The 12,140-nt window shown below is 37.0% G+C and overlaps 1 protein-coding gene across 2 annotated transcripts; it reads left to right on the top strand.

Moving 5' to 3' along the window:
* Nucleotides 1-244: 244 nt before the first annotated feature.
* LOC129721335 (uncharacterized) lies at nucleotides 245-11,799 on the top strand. 2 transcript variants are annotated; one of them, XM_055673782.1, is made up of 4 exons: nucleotides 245-293; nucleotides 567-782; nucleotides 2,432-2,585; nucleotides 11,112-11,799. In XM_055673782.1, the coding sequence occupies exons 2-4, from the start codon at nucleotides 646-648 to the stop codon at nucleotides 11,472-11,474; spliced, it is 654 nt and encodes a 217-aa protein (XP_055529757.1). In that variant the 5' UTR covers nucleotides 245-293; nucleotides 567-645; the 3' UTR covers nucleotides 11,475-11,799. The 2 variants fall into 2 exon arrangements, with proteins under 2 accessions (XP_055529757.1, XP_055529758.1); XM_055673783.1 differs by having other exon boundaries at nucleotides 261-422.
* The last annotated feature ends 341 nt before the right edge of the window (nucleotides 11,800-12,140 follow it).

Genomic DNA, 12,140 nt, shown 5'->3' with positions numbered 1-12,140 from the left:
AATTATTACAACCGAAGTGCAATTCATGAACAGGTACAGAAACCATGTTTGAAAAATTTGAAAACGAAAATATTCTAACCTCGCATATACCAATTCATCGTCGCACCGGCACTGCAATTGCAACATTTGTCCCGAACGCCAGCGATCATTGCGCGACGCAACATCGCTACGGTACGATCGCATCTCACTAGACCCGGGAATGCGAGAGTGTCTCTATAAATAAAGGTGTATCACCAGGTTTTTTGTCCAGTCTCGAAAAACCTGCTAGTGTGTGATCCACAACGCGCCGTAAGGTAGCTACCTGAAAAACCTGAAGCGGGATTTATTTTTGTTTTCAATAGCTTCATTGTCGATGTTTTCTCTCAAATAAAGATCGTTTTTGAAACCGCCCGTCAGAGTTTTGCACAACCGCAATCGAGCAGGTGGAAAAATTTAAAACAAAATTCAAGTGATTTTTATCAGCTTTGGGATCTATTGTGCGCTTGTTCGGTTGGGAACGCGAGTGTTAACGACTTATTTTAATTTTCCTTCTTTTTTACATTTTCCTTGTCTAATCCGAATTGTAGTGTAAAAATAAGTGTTGATAGAGGCAGAAGTTGCACATTTAACAGCAGCGGCATCGGTGGTACAAGCAAGTAAAACAAAATGCAGCGCTTTGTAGTGTTCGTCGCTCTGATAGGCCTCTCTATGGGTCAGTTCCCCAACGGAAGGATACTGGAAGCACCGAACCCACACCTGTGCGCGAACCGTATTATCCACGAGCGAGCTCCCGATGGAAAGGGGTGAGTTATGTTTTGTTCCGTAGGTACCTGCTTTCAATCTCTCTCAGTGCCGATGCGTGGGAATCTCTAGCTGCGGTGACTTCAATCGTAGAAAGCTACGAACTCTGTGAAATTAAATTTCGTTTGCTGCGCTGAATGATAAAGTTTGAAATTACAATTAGGTTTGTGTAATAGTGCAACTTATGTAGTAATTAAGCTAACGGGAAGATGTTTTTCATTCAAAAACGCATGCGTAATAATACTGTTCGATACGTTTACGATTCCGGGAAGTTGAGCGAACTATGTTTAAATTCCCAGCTATCGAACTTGAAAACGAGAAAAAAAATCCTACTAAACTTTATAATAATTAACAACTTGCATTTAGCACTATTTTGCACATTTGTTGGCCACTGTATCGTCGCATGTTGTTAATCGCATGGTCGAAGGGCAGACAGAAAAATTTTGCTTTCTAGGCCAAATTTAGCGTTTTGTTCAATTAAAAATATGTCTGGAGAGTAACTTTTTAGAAGTATTCGTTCTGATTCAACGTTATAAATGTGTGCCCATTTTCGGGGGTTCATTCCTTCGAAAAAGCTAATCCAATGAATTGAATTACTGAGTTTTTGAATTGGACAATGTTTATTTTCTAAGTCATAGGGTCTAAAGAGCATAGGACTCACTTCTTGGCGCAACGCAATGAATTACCTAATTCAATTCAATTTTTGAATCACAACAAAACACGCGATGCAAAAGTGATACCATCTGGAAATTCCGGTTAATGTGCCGGAAACTGGATTTCACTGGTTAATATTCAGTTACGATAGGAAGTTGACCAAAAATAAGCGCTGATTAAAAACATTTGATAAATAATTTGTATTGTGCCTCGTAATTCCAATTAAATATTCAGCTTGCAAATGTGTTTAAAAATTTCGCGATATTGATAAAAAAAACTTGGTGCGCTCCGATCCTACTAGTGGACGAAACAGAACTTCCCATTTCAATGTTTCCAAATAAGCTTTTACGACTTTGTTAACATAAGGTCTGACACTGTCGTGAAGAAATATCACTTTGTCGACGAATGTTTTTTCTTTCATGCCCAGCTGAAACGCATCAATTGACGTCTCTAGAGGTTCTGTTCACCATAAATATAAACTAAAATACGGCGACTTTTCGCGGCACTTTTTTCTCTCGACATAATTGCCTTGCTGCATCCTTTCAATTGCAAAGGATAGATTGCAGTATGCACTAATTTAACGTCTACTTACCAGGGTGTAGGGAGCTCATACTACCTTTCAAGAGGTTAGATGATGTAAAAACATATGTTAAAAATAGATGTGTTAAAATTTTAAACCGTTTTATATGGCATGAACCTAATCAAATAAATTTAGCTAATTTCGTTCAATATTGATGTCGTTTAGCATAATCCAACTTTTGCGTGTATCAACCTTCAGAAAACCTTGTGATGGCACTAGTGTTAGGCAATTCTAAGTAATGTGATGTGGTACACAATAGTCAGGTTCTGGCAAAACGAAACCATCTCTAATGATCTATTACATTCCTAAACGCGAAGCACTTCAAAATTGATAGTTGTTTTGTTGTTTATTTTTCTGGTCCGTGAGCGGTGGGATCTTATCATCATTCTCCGTTTCTTCTTCCCTCTTCTTCTTCAGCTATTTCTTCTCTTGGCGTGACCCTACTCTACAAGGCGCTGAGAAAGACTGGCTAGATGCGAGAAACTACTGCCGGCAGCGGTGCATGGACAGCGTGTCCGTCGAAACAAGCCCCGAAAACGAATGGATCAAGCAGAAGATCGTCGACGGAAAGGTAAGCGAAACAAGGTGACGGTGGTGGGTCCTAACGTATACGAAGTAGAGACATTTTTCTCACCAACTACTAGTTCTGGGAAGTTCGTACAATGATGAATTTGTGAAATAAATTGCGAACACTATTCCTTTCATTACATAAATCAGAAACAAGTTGAGCTGATTTTTATTATCAAATTTGCTTTAGTATAACATGAAATGATTTCAAATACTAATAAATTCTGAAAAATTATTCTATTTTTTGAAATACATTAGAAAACTGACAAAGGCGCCAACTTTAGGGAAGCAAGGCACTTTATGCCCTCCCAATAATTTATACGAGGGTCATTTTGGGCTGTTTAGCTATACCAGTTTCTTATATCTGCGTTTTCTGAGCAAAACATGATTTGAATTTTTTTATAACGTTCCTCGATTTTCAAATAAAGCATAAAAATTGCTCGAAATCTCCTGAACAATTTAAAAACTGAAGTTAATATTTAAAAATCAGAAAATCGTGTATCGCTACACCGTGTTCAATAAATTTGGATACAATTTCCTTAAGTTGAATATTTACGTCAAATTTATCTCCTGAGTATTATCTATCGAAAATGCTTTTCATAGTGAAAATCTATAGCATTTTTTTTGGAAAAACCCTTCCCTTTGTTAGCTTCTCCAACTTTGAACGCTTTCCTGATGTAACAGGCGGCACGCACGGATTCCATGGGCATTTCATTTCAAATTTTCTGGGTAACCACTGTAAACTGTTCCAAGTTTAAGATCTCTCAATCAGCAAGCTTCAACATCATGTACGAACAGACAAAAAGTCTATTGGGTTCAGATCTGAGGAGCTTCGCACCCATTCATTTTTATCCAGCAAATCCATCAATTATCCCTACACCAGCCTTGAACCAAGTTCTCAGTATGCGCTGGTGCACCGCCTTACTGGAACGAATAGTGATCATCTCCGAAGCGTTTCCGAAACCTCAGATTTTCTCGAAAACTTTCGTTTGATAATAAACAGCATTGACTTCGATACCTTTGTCGATTAAAGCCAGGTGAAACTTACCTCGCTTTCAAACTACAGGACAAATAGCTTCTCATCAGAAAAAATGAGCTCGTGATCAGCGTGCTGTGAAAGCATAATAATTTTCACTCTTAGAGCCTCTTTTTCTGAGAGGACTAGAGAGGACGCCATAAACTTGACGCTTCTCACACATCCAAGGTCAGTTGCTAGAAAATTGTGGGCAGATTCAACAGATATATTTAGATCTCGCTTATTCTCACACGATTTTAGACGTTTGAATATTGGAAACCGCTTTCCTACGGTATCCCGAAATTGCTTCATCGCGCATCAAACACAAAATCCAACTGACAGACAACCAACACCATGCGCATTTGTGAGTGCATACGTAGAGTGAGAACTCTCACTAATACTTTCATATAATATACGGAAGGAACAGAAAACACTCGAAAACTTTCGAACTACGAAGTTGGCATTTTTGTTCGCACTACCACAAGAATTCGTATTCCTGATCGTTTTATTTGTTATTTTGAAACTCCACAACCCGCACGCCATTTTTTTTTTCTAAACTATCTTGTCCCCTCAATAATTCTATAAAGTTGGCGCCTATGTAAACTGATCGTTTTTATTTTCGGCAAAATTGGCACATAGCGATTGTCGAAAGATTGTAAAATGTTGGCTGTTAATGAGGACAACAGATATGTAGATTCCTGTTAATTTGCATTTCAACTTATGTTGAAGTCGTTTTCACTCAGCTGTCATATTTTTCTTACGGCATTTGACAGCATTTGTTTTTGTTGTTGGCGTTTTCAAACCACAATCTGTCTCTTTCAAATGTAATCTGGACAGGAAAAGTGTAGTTGAAAACCTAACCTCCACTCAAAAGATCTTGTAGACGGAGCAAATAAATTGCCAACGTGATACTTGCAACTTGCAGCGTTGCCACTAAGTTTCAAATAAAATCTGGCAAAACGAAAATAAAAAGTCTGGCACTCATTTTTGGAGAAAATTCCTGGCAGAATTAAAAGTGATGACCTTTTTTTTTGCTCTCGCCGGGCGTAGGTAGGTAAAGGCCATTCACTGCTCAACTTGCAGTAATGACCTTTTTGCGAGACGACGCGGATGAAATCTGGCAAATATCTTGATTATTTTCAAATATCTGGCAGATTCTGACGTTTATCTGTTTGTCTGGCTCGCAAACAGAAATCTGGCAAAATCCAGATTTATCTGGCACGTTGCTTGCAAGATACACAAAACAATAGACCATCTCTCCGAATCCCTTTAACCTCACTTTTCTGACAGTCAGTAGCAACATTGTTCAGGTTTAGAATTTTGTGCTTTTTTCTGGAGGAGTAATTGTGAGCGTAGTGGAAATGTTGTTCAATTTATAATTGTTCTTAGTGTGCTGGCACTTCACGTACAACATTTGAAGGGCATTTTAGTCACAATTGAAATTATAAATGACAGCAAAATTGCGCCGCCCAAAGGTAAACAAAGTTACCAGTACGTCTCACAAGGCAATCAATTCACATACGGAAATGTTGCTGTGATGATAAAACAATGCTCTCTACAGCCCTTGTTGCAACTTTCGATATCTTTAAAACGCAAGAGAGGGAAATATATTAATAACGTTGCTCATGTTACTAATTGACCTTTTATTCTACTGCGACGTAACTTTTGATACTTGGATTAGAAGTCACCCAGAACCCTTTTTCACAATTTGGTAGAGAGTTTATAAAATGCAAAATATTTTTAAGATCGTAGCTACGATTTAAATAATTCTCGAAATTACCAACTGATAAGTGGATCAAGTTGCTGGAGATAGTAAAAGATCAATCCTTAGTCAGACAAACTTTCGTTTACCACAACTTCATGCAATTTCTATTTCGTCCAAGTTGCTTCTACGATTTATCTACGTTACTGAATTTGATGGGTGTTATCTAATTTCATACGTAAGTTTATAGTCATTGCTGTTTTATTTTTGAAATTTTTGTTGAAACAACGAATATTTTGCAACCGGCTCCACCTTTTGCGTTTTTTTTTTTCATTATAAAATAAACTGAAATGTAGCTGCAACTTAGTTTCACATAAGAATTTGTTACTGTGATGCCCGAAGTTCATGATCGAAACAAATTTTGTTGCTTGGGAACCCTATTATTGTCGCAAAACTATGCCATTGTTTAGGTATCAAATCTTTCAGCTCTGAGAAGGGCCGTTTATATAGTTTACGTGCACGAATATGGTTAGGGTGATATTCTAACTATAGACCCAACTAATTAAGTTAATTTAACCATATAATTTTCAAAACCAACTTCAAGCACTGTTACAACTCTTCTTGGTATGCGTCAGTAAAGTTGTGCGTTTTTCCAACCCTAACTTGTTCTACAACATTGGAGGGTAACCAACTGATCACGGGCCTTATTTGAATGAGACTTATCCGACGTTAACTAGCTACTAATTTTCTAATAATCATAATTTTCTTTCATTTTTGAAAGTTATTTGAATTATAGTCACAATGATACTCCCCTGTAATGCGGCTGTTGAAATGAAGAAAGCAGTAGAAATACCTAAAAGAGTGAAAAGTTCACAAATGCACTTATTTGAAGATATAATGTAGTTTTTAATAAATTTTAATGTATCTAAACTGGCAGAAGCGTTCTTGAACCATCTCTGCAAATCTCTGAAATTTCATGCGTAAAAATAAACTTAAGGCTCAAAAATAAACTCGGAAAATGTCTGTTTTTTTTTTGCAGAATTAATGCTAATAGTTAATCACATGAAACGTAGAAAAAGTCTTTTTGCTACAAGGCTTCAAGTTACCGCGTAGCTGATTGGTTCAATACGAGTCGATTAATCATCGGTTACTCCGCTCAAAACAAGCAACAAAATCTTGATTCACTACTGTCAGTCATAAGCTTACCTACCACAGATTGAAAGGGAAAATAAAATTATAAACAACTGACGAAATGCCGATTCTGCGAGAGTTTCTCATTCACAACATCTTCATCAATTTTACAACATCATAAGGAAATTGATGCTGCATTTGTGTGCTAAGCAGGCATAATTGCTGTAAGCATTTGTATCCGCGTAGATTTAATAAGGTATTTAACCTAGTAGTGAAGATTGCAAAAGCTACTTTCGATGATTCCACCCGGCTTCAAAAATGAAAAACGAGAATTAAACGATCTTTCCTAAGGTTTTCAACATTGAATCTTTAAAATTAGTGCACAGAATCACAAAATACCGCTGAAAAACGAATATTTTATTATATTCTCCAGACAGATTCTATAAATTTCTCACCTGTTCTAACCGGTCATTAATATAATGAACGAAAAGTGATGTAGAAAAGCTTCGATGAGACTTTAATACGCACTTTGCATAGTAATCGCCAATCCTCAATAAATGTTATAAAACAGACAGACACTCAACGTCAATCACCTTTTCGCAGATAAATAACTCGTTACAAAAAACCAGTTTGATGTGAAATTTTCAGCCACCGCCCAGTGTCCTACTTAGGTCCTTCCGAAAAATACGACTTACGTAATTGTCTGGGTCGCAGCTACCGGAACGTAATATGGCTATCATATAGGAAACCTTTAAGGAACTGCCATCATTCATTTACAGCACTCGATTGGAAGAGTGTTACAAACGACCAAAAGGGAAAGTTTTCTTTTATTTCTCTTGACTGGTTTGTGTTGTTCGAGCGTGTCACGTTCCAGTGTCAACGAATCCTGCGAGTCTGAATTCCACTCTGAATTCATTGAATGAGGGTCGTCTCGTGATGCGATGCCTGCTACTCGAGTGCCGAGTCCCACTTTCACCTTCTGGGTGGAGGCTGACCGCAATGTGCGAAGACTGCTGCATAAATTATTATTGTAATTTTTTTTAAATAAATTTTATGCCAAGTCTTTTTTTTTTGCCGGGTGGAAGCATAGTAAACAGCTTCTCTCGTGTGCGTGTTTTTGTAACCATTATGCTTTCGGTATACGATTTGGACAGTCTGGTGAATTTCATAATTGAGTTGGCCCTTTTTTCCCGACATGTTATATAAGGCATTGATTGATGGTATTTTGCCATCATAATCTTTTCAAACCACGACAACTGATTTATTGAGCAGTACTCAACCGTCATGGATCTTCGATTCTCAATTGTATAATTACAACTACGAATTTAATAAAAATGTTTGATGACCCTCGAAACACCGACCGGTATTAACACTGACAATGATTATTTTGTTTCGAGCCACTGAACACGGAACAAAATGCAACAGCGTCATGAGAAATTTTATTCTGTTATCAGCATCGGTTGCATTAAAGGTTGCATACAAATTCAAAAAAAAAAAATCGTAAAAACACGAGTAGGTACTGTGAAGTGGAGGTTTCACGCACATCAGTTAAAGCATGCATCCCAAGTTCAATCACGCTAAGAAAGTTAAATATCACATTTTTCGATCATTAGTAACCAAGAAAATGAGAAGAAAATCAAAAAATCGAAAAAGACATTAACTATTAAACGACGAACCCAACAACATAGGACACAAAGCACGGCAATTTTTGCTATTATTTATAGTAATCATCAAACTCTTATAACACTTATGTATCAATATACTTAGCGTCTACACCGACAAGGAAACACTCCACACTAATAGAGTATTGTATGGTATGCAGCATCAATTTCAAGCAGTAGTCACATTTTAAAACACATCTCGTATGAAGTTAAGTACCTCTACATATGCCTATTGGTGTGAAAAATTGAAAAGAGAACCCGGATAACAACAAGCCGCTTTGCAGTCACATATTTTGCTCAGCATCCCACGGCGTTTAAATGGAATTTATGAATCAAACAACACGAGACAGCGAGAGTGAAAATCGAAAGTTTCACATTTTTTTTAAACTAGTTGTGTCCATCCTTGAAGACAGAGGGAGCTTAGATTTATTTAGAATACTTACCAAAGGTTGTTACTAACCAGAAATAGTGTTTCATCCGACAACTGCAAAGCTCGGATATCTGATGCGACAGTAATGCTTCATCTAGTGTTGTTTCACGTCCGCCAGCCGAAGACGACCCACTTTGTGAGATAACAATTATCACATATTACGTAAACTACCAGGTTGCTATATCTTTGCAAACCGATTAATGTTATACGTGCGTGTCGCTTGTGTGGCCTCTGCCTTCAATGCAGTTCGAATAAGTAGCATATTTACAGCATCTGTGATCTGTTGAGGATCAACATCTTCGCTTATACATACACGGGTGCTTGTTTGTGTCGGGTTTCCAATGTTTTATAAACGTTTTTACGGTCGAACGAGAGTAAACTTACCGTACCCAATTCCGCGTGACTGCACAGCTGATGCGGTTGGTTTATTTGTCCGCATACAGTTATGAGGAGAGGAATTTACCACTTCACTGGAGAGACCTTAAATCGAACAGTTTTATGGTCATGAGCAATTTTGTTTACACTCATCAACTCCCGGCTCTTCCACAGTATTTGCTCCGCAATGTTTAACATAGGGCAGCGTAGTTTCGAAAAATAGCCCATCTTAAGGCAGTTTTTGTTGCGTAATATATTACTTATTTTTCTACACCCGCATTTGCATGTAGGAAGAAAAATCCGCATTGAGAAATAAAACATAATAACACCAATCATATATTTTGATACATATTGTTAAGTATATTCAAGCATAATATATTCCTGTAAAGGTTATTTCGTATCATATTGAACCTGTTTATATGATATCGTTAGATGCATTTTCTCTGGAAATAAACCATCACAGTTTTTTTTTTTTTCAAATTCTTTTTCATAATGCCAAAAACCACTTGACATATGACAGTTAAACGCGGTACCTACATTTCCGTATTAGCCAAATCCCCCCAGGGCTATCATTCCAATTTCTGTATGTCACACTAGCTAGCCTCACTGAACTAAGTGCACTTCAATTAACACTATATCAGCGTACATATATCATTCACAATGTCGTTGGCGCATTATCGAAAGCCTTAACATCAGCATTCAAAACAATCGATGCTCGGAAGCGTGTTTTCCGCATTTATTGTCTCTCCTGAATGACGATTTGAACTTTCCGAGATTAAAATCAAAGCATGTGTTCGATGTTTTAGACCAATTCCGTTGCATAATCTATGAATCTTCATTTCAAAGTGGACAGACCGGCGCGGTTGGCTCAGCTTGGTAGCTGGGGGGGGGGGGGGGGGGGGGTGCGGGCATTATTCCGGCGGCACGTTGCTGACGTGCCTGTTGAATATTCTTCTGATCAATCGCTAGACACCGACGACACCTGACTACTGGTCAGTATGCACAGAAGCTACCGATTGAATAACAACCAATACGGCGCTTTGCAAGCATCCGAAAACTGACTACAATGAAACTATCGTCATATTTTGCTATGTAACAGTTGCAAAATTGTACGTTTTACCCGATGGGATTTATGTTATCAACAGGGACGGCCAAGAAAACGGTATAGTATTCCATTATTACGACGCGAAGCGACCTAAATCTTCATAAAACAAATGTTGAATAATTACGATCGGACACACCTGCTTATTGGGTACGAATTACAATGGCAAGCGCTACAACTGCGTGCAGTTATGCCTCATTATTTGTTTTATTTATAATGCGTGATCCGAAACTCTTTTTTGCTGACATCATCGTAGTTTGACACGGTTTTGATAAAACTACCTATATGTTTGGGATAAGAGGGATATTTGTTTAATACAAATTAGGGTTGAGGACCCAGATGAAGTCGAGAATTCCTTACCTTTAGGTCCTTTATTAATTATCATTATTCATGAAAAGATGTGGTAGGGTGGATCGCTGCTTGTCGTTTTTGCCTATCCCCGTCCTGTCAAACAAAAATTATCCATTTCAATTCTCACAGTTTGAAAGTGTAAATTTACAAAATATACATTTTACTTAGAACAGTATTCCTGTTATAAAACATCGAATTAGAAAACACAGGATCTAAAATAAACTAAATTTCAACAAAATTGAATACAAGCACCTCTGAAAGATTTTTTGTTGAAATTAAGGGTGCTTATTAAATCATCTATGATTACCTTTTTCACATGAAATTAATAAACATAAGATTGACAGATATGAAAACTAAAAGAATCGGTGTTGTTTGAACCGATTTCTCATAGAAAAATATTTCAAAACATAAGTTTTCTAAACTAGTTCTTTTGGGTAGACTTGATTCCTCAAATTCGTGGAAACATGATCCCTTTGTGCCGAAACAACAAACAACAAATATAATAGAATATACACTACCTACTACAATCAAAACAAACGTTGCCAGAAGAGTATTGTTCACTCACTTGAAATTTTAGAGCATTTATACATAAATTTTAAAACCCACTTTAAGAAGTAAATGTGACCGCTGTTCATTTTAAAATCACATTTTATACATCTCAGGCCATAACATGGTGAAAAACGTTTTTTCAAATAGGTGTTTAAAAAAAGATTCATACTTCATCCTTTGACTAATATTTCAATTTGCATATTTTCTTTCATAGCAAAAATACATCTGGACCAGTGGGCGGCAGTGTGACTTCAAAGGTTGCGATCGTCCGGACCTGCAGCCGGTAGCAGTGAACGGCTGGTTCTGGACTGCCGAACTGCAGAAACTGGCACCGGCCAACGTGCGAAACCAAAACGACTGGTCCGAGAACGGAGGAATCGGAAAACCGCAGCCGGACAATCGAGAACTGCTCCAAGGTGGTGCTCCTGAGAATTGTTTAGCTATTCTGAACAATTTTTACAATGATGGAGTGCACTGGCACGATGTTGCCTGCCATCACGTGAAGCCGTGGGTTTGTGAGGAAAACGATGCCTTGCTGAAGTACGTCAAGTACACAAACCCCAATCTACGCATTTAGATTCATCAAGGAAATGCTAAACGTCCTCATGTTCTTAAAATGTTCAACTTTACCGTTCTTCGCTAGGCTTTAACAATTTTGTATCAAATGTCGTATTATCCTTTTCATGCTAGTGCTGAACTACTACGGATGTTACTGATTTAAGTTTTTATGCATAAATTATATTTGTACATGCGCGTAAAACATAAGACTTCACTGTTTTGAAAAAGCGTTTTCGACTGCCAGGTTTGAATGAAACGTTCGTTTTTTAATGTTTGTCAGTGAAATGATTGTAAGATTTAATCTCTAATCTATTTATTAAATAAAGTTTTAAAATAAACTGAAATGATGTTTCCTTCTCATAAATTGAAAGTTTATACCATATGTTTGCATCAGAACTAGGTATAGTATAATATAACTAAGAAAGAGATGATTTTAAAATATCTGATTAAAAGTAAGTTTTTAAGTGAAAATTGTTCGATATTGATTATTTATAATGTATCAGTTATGCATTCAGTGTTCAATAAGTTGAAAATATCTGAATCGGTTATTTTCGTGATTTTTAATGCAAATTCATGGTTTGTTATTGAAATATCAAGCGTTGTTATTCATATAGTCTTGAAGGAACAATATTTTGGTATTATTATATTTTTTTTATTTTACCAACTATGTAAACCATATTAAGAT

The sequence above is a fragment of the Wyeomyia smithii genome, chromosome 2 (assembly GCF_029784165.1).
Source record: "Wyeomyia smithii strain HCP4-BCI-WySm-NY-G18 chromosome 2, ASM2978416v1, whole genome shotgun sequence".
In the NCBI taxonomy this organism is placed as follows: Eukaryota; Metazoa; Arthropoda; class Insecta; order Diptera; family Culicidae; genus Wyeomyia; species Wyeomyia smithii.
This window is presented reverse-complemented; position numbering and strand designations above follow the sequence as displayed.

Bases quoted from the DNA above. Each gene is read 5' to 3' on its own strand.
- LOC129721335 (XM_055673782.1), top strand. From the start codon at position 646: ATGCAGCGCTTTGTAGTGTTCGTCGCTCTGATAGGCCTCTCTATGGGT. The intron at 783-2,431 runs GTGAGTTATGTT...CTTCTTCTTCAG, and splicing joins CGAGCTCCCGATGGAAAGGG to CTATTTCTTCTCTTGGCGTG. The intron at 2,586-11,111 runs GTAAGCGAAACA...TTTCTTTCATAG, and splicing joins AGAAGATCGTCGACGGAAAG to CAAAAATACATCTGGACCAG.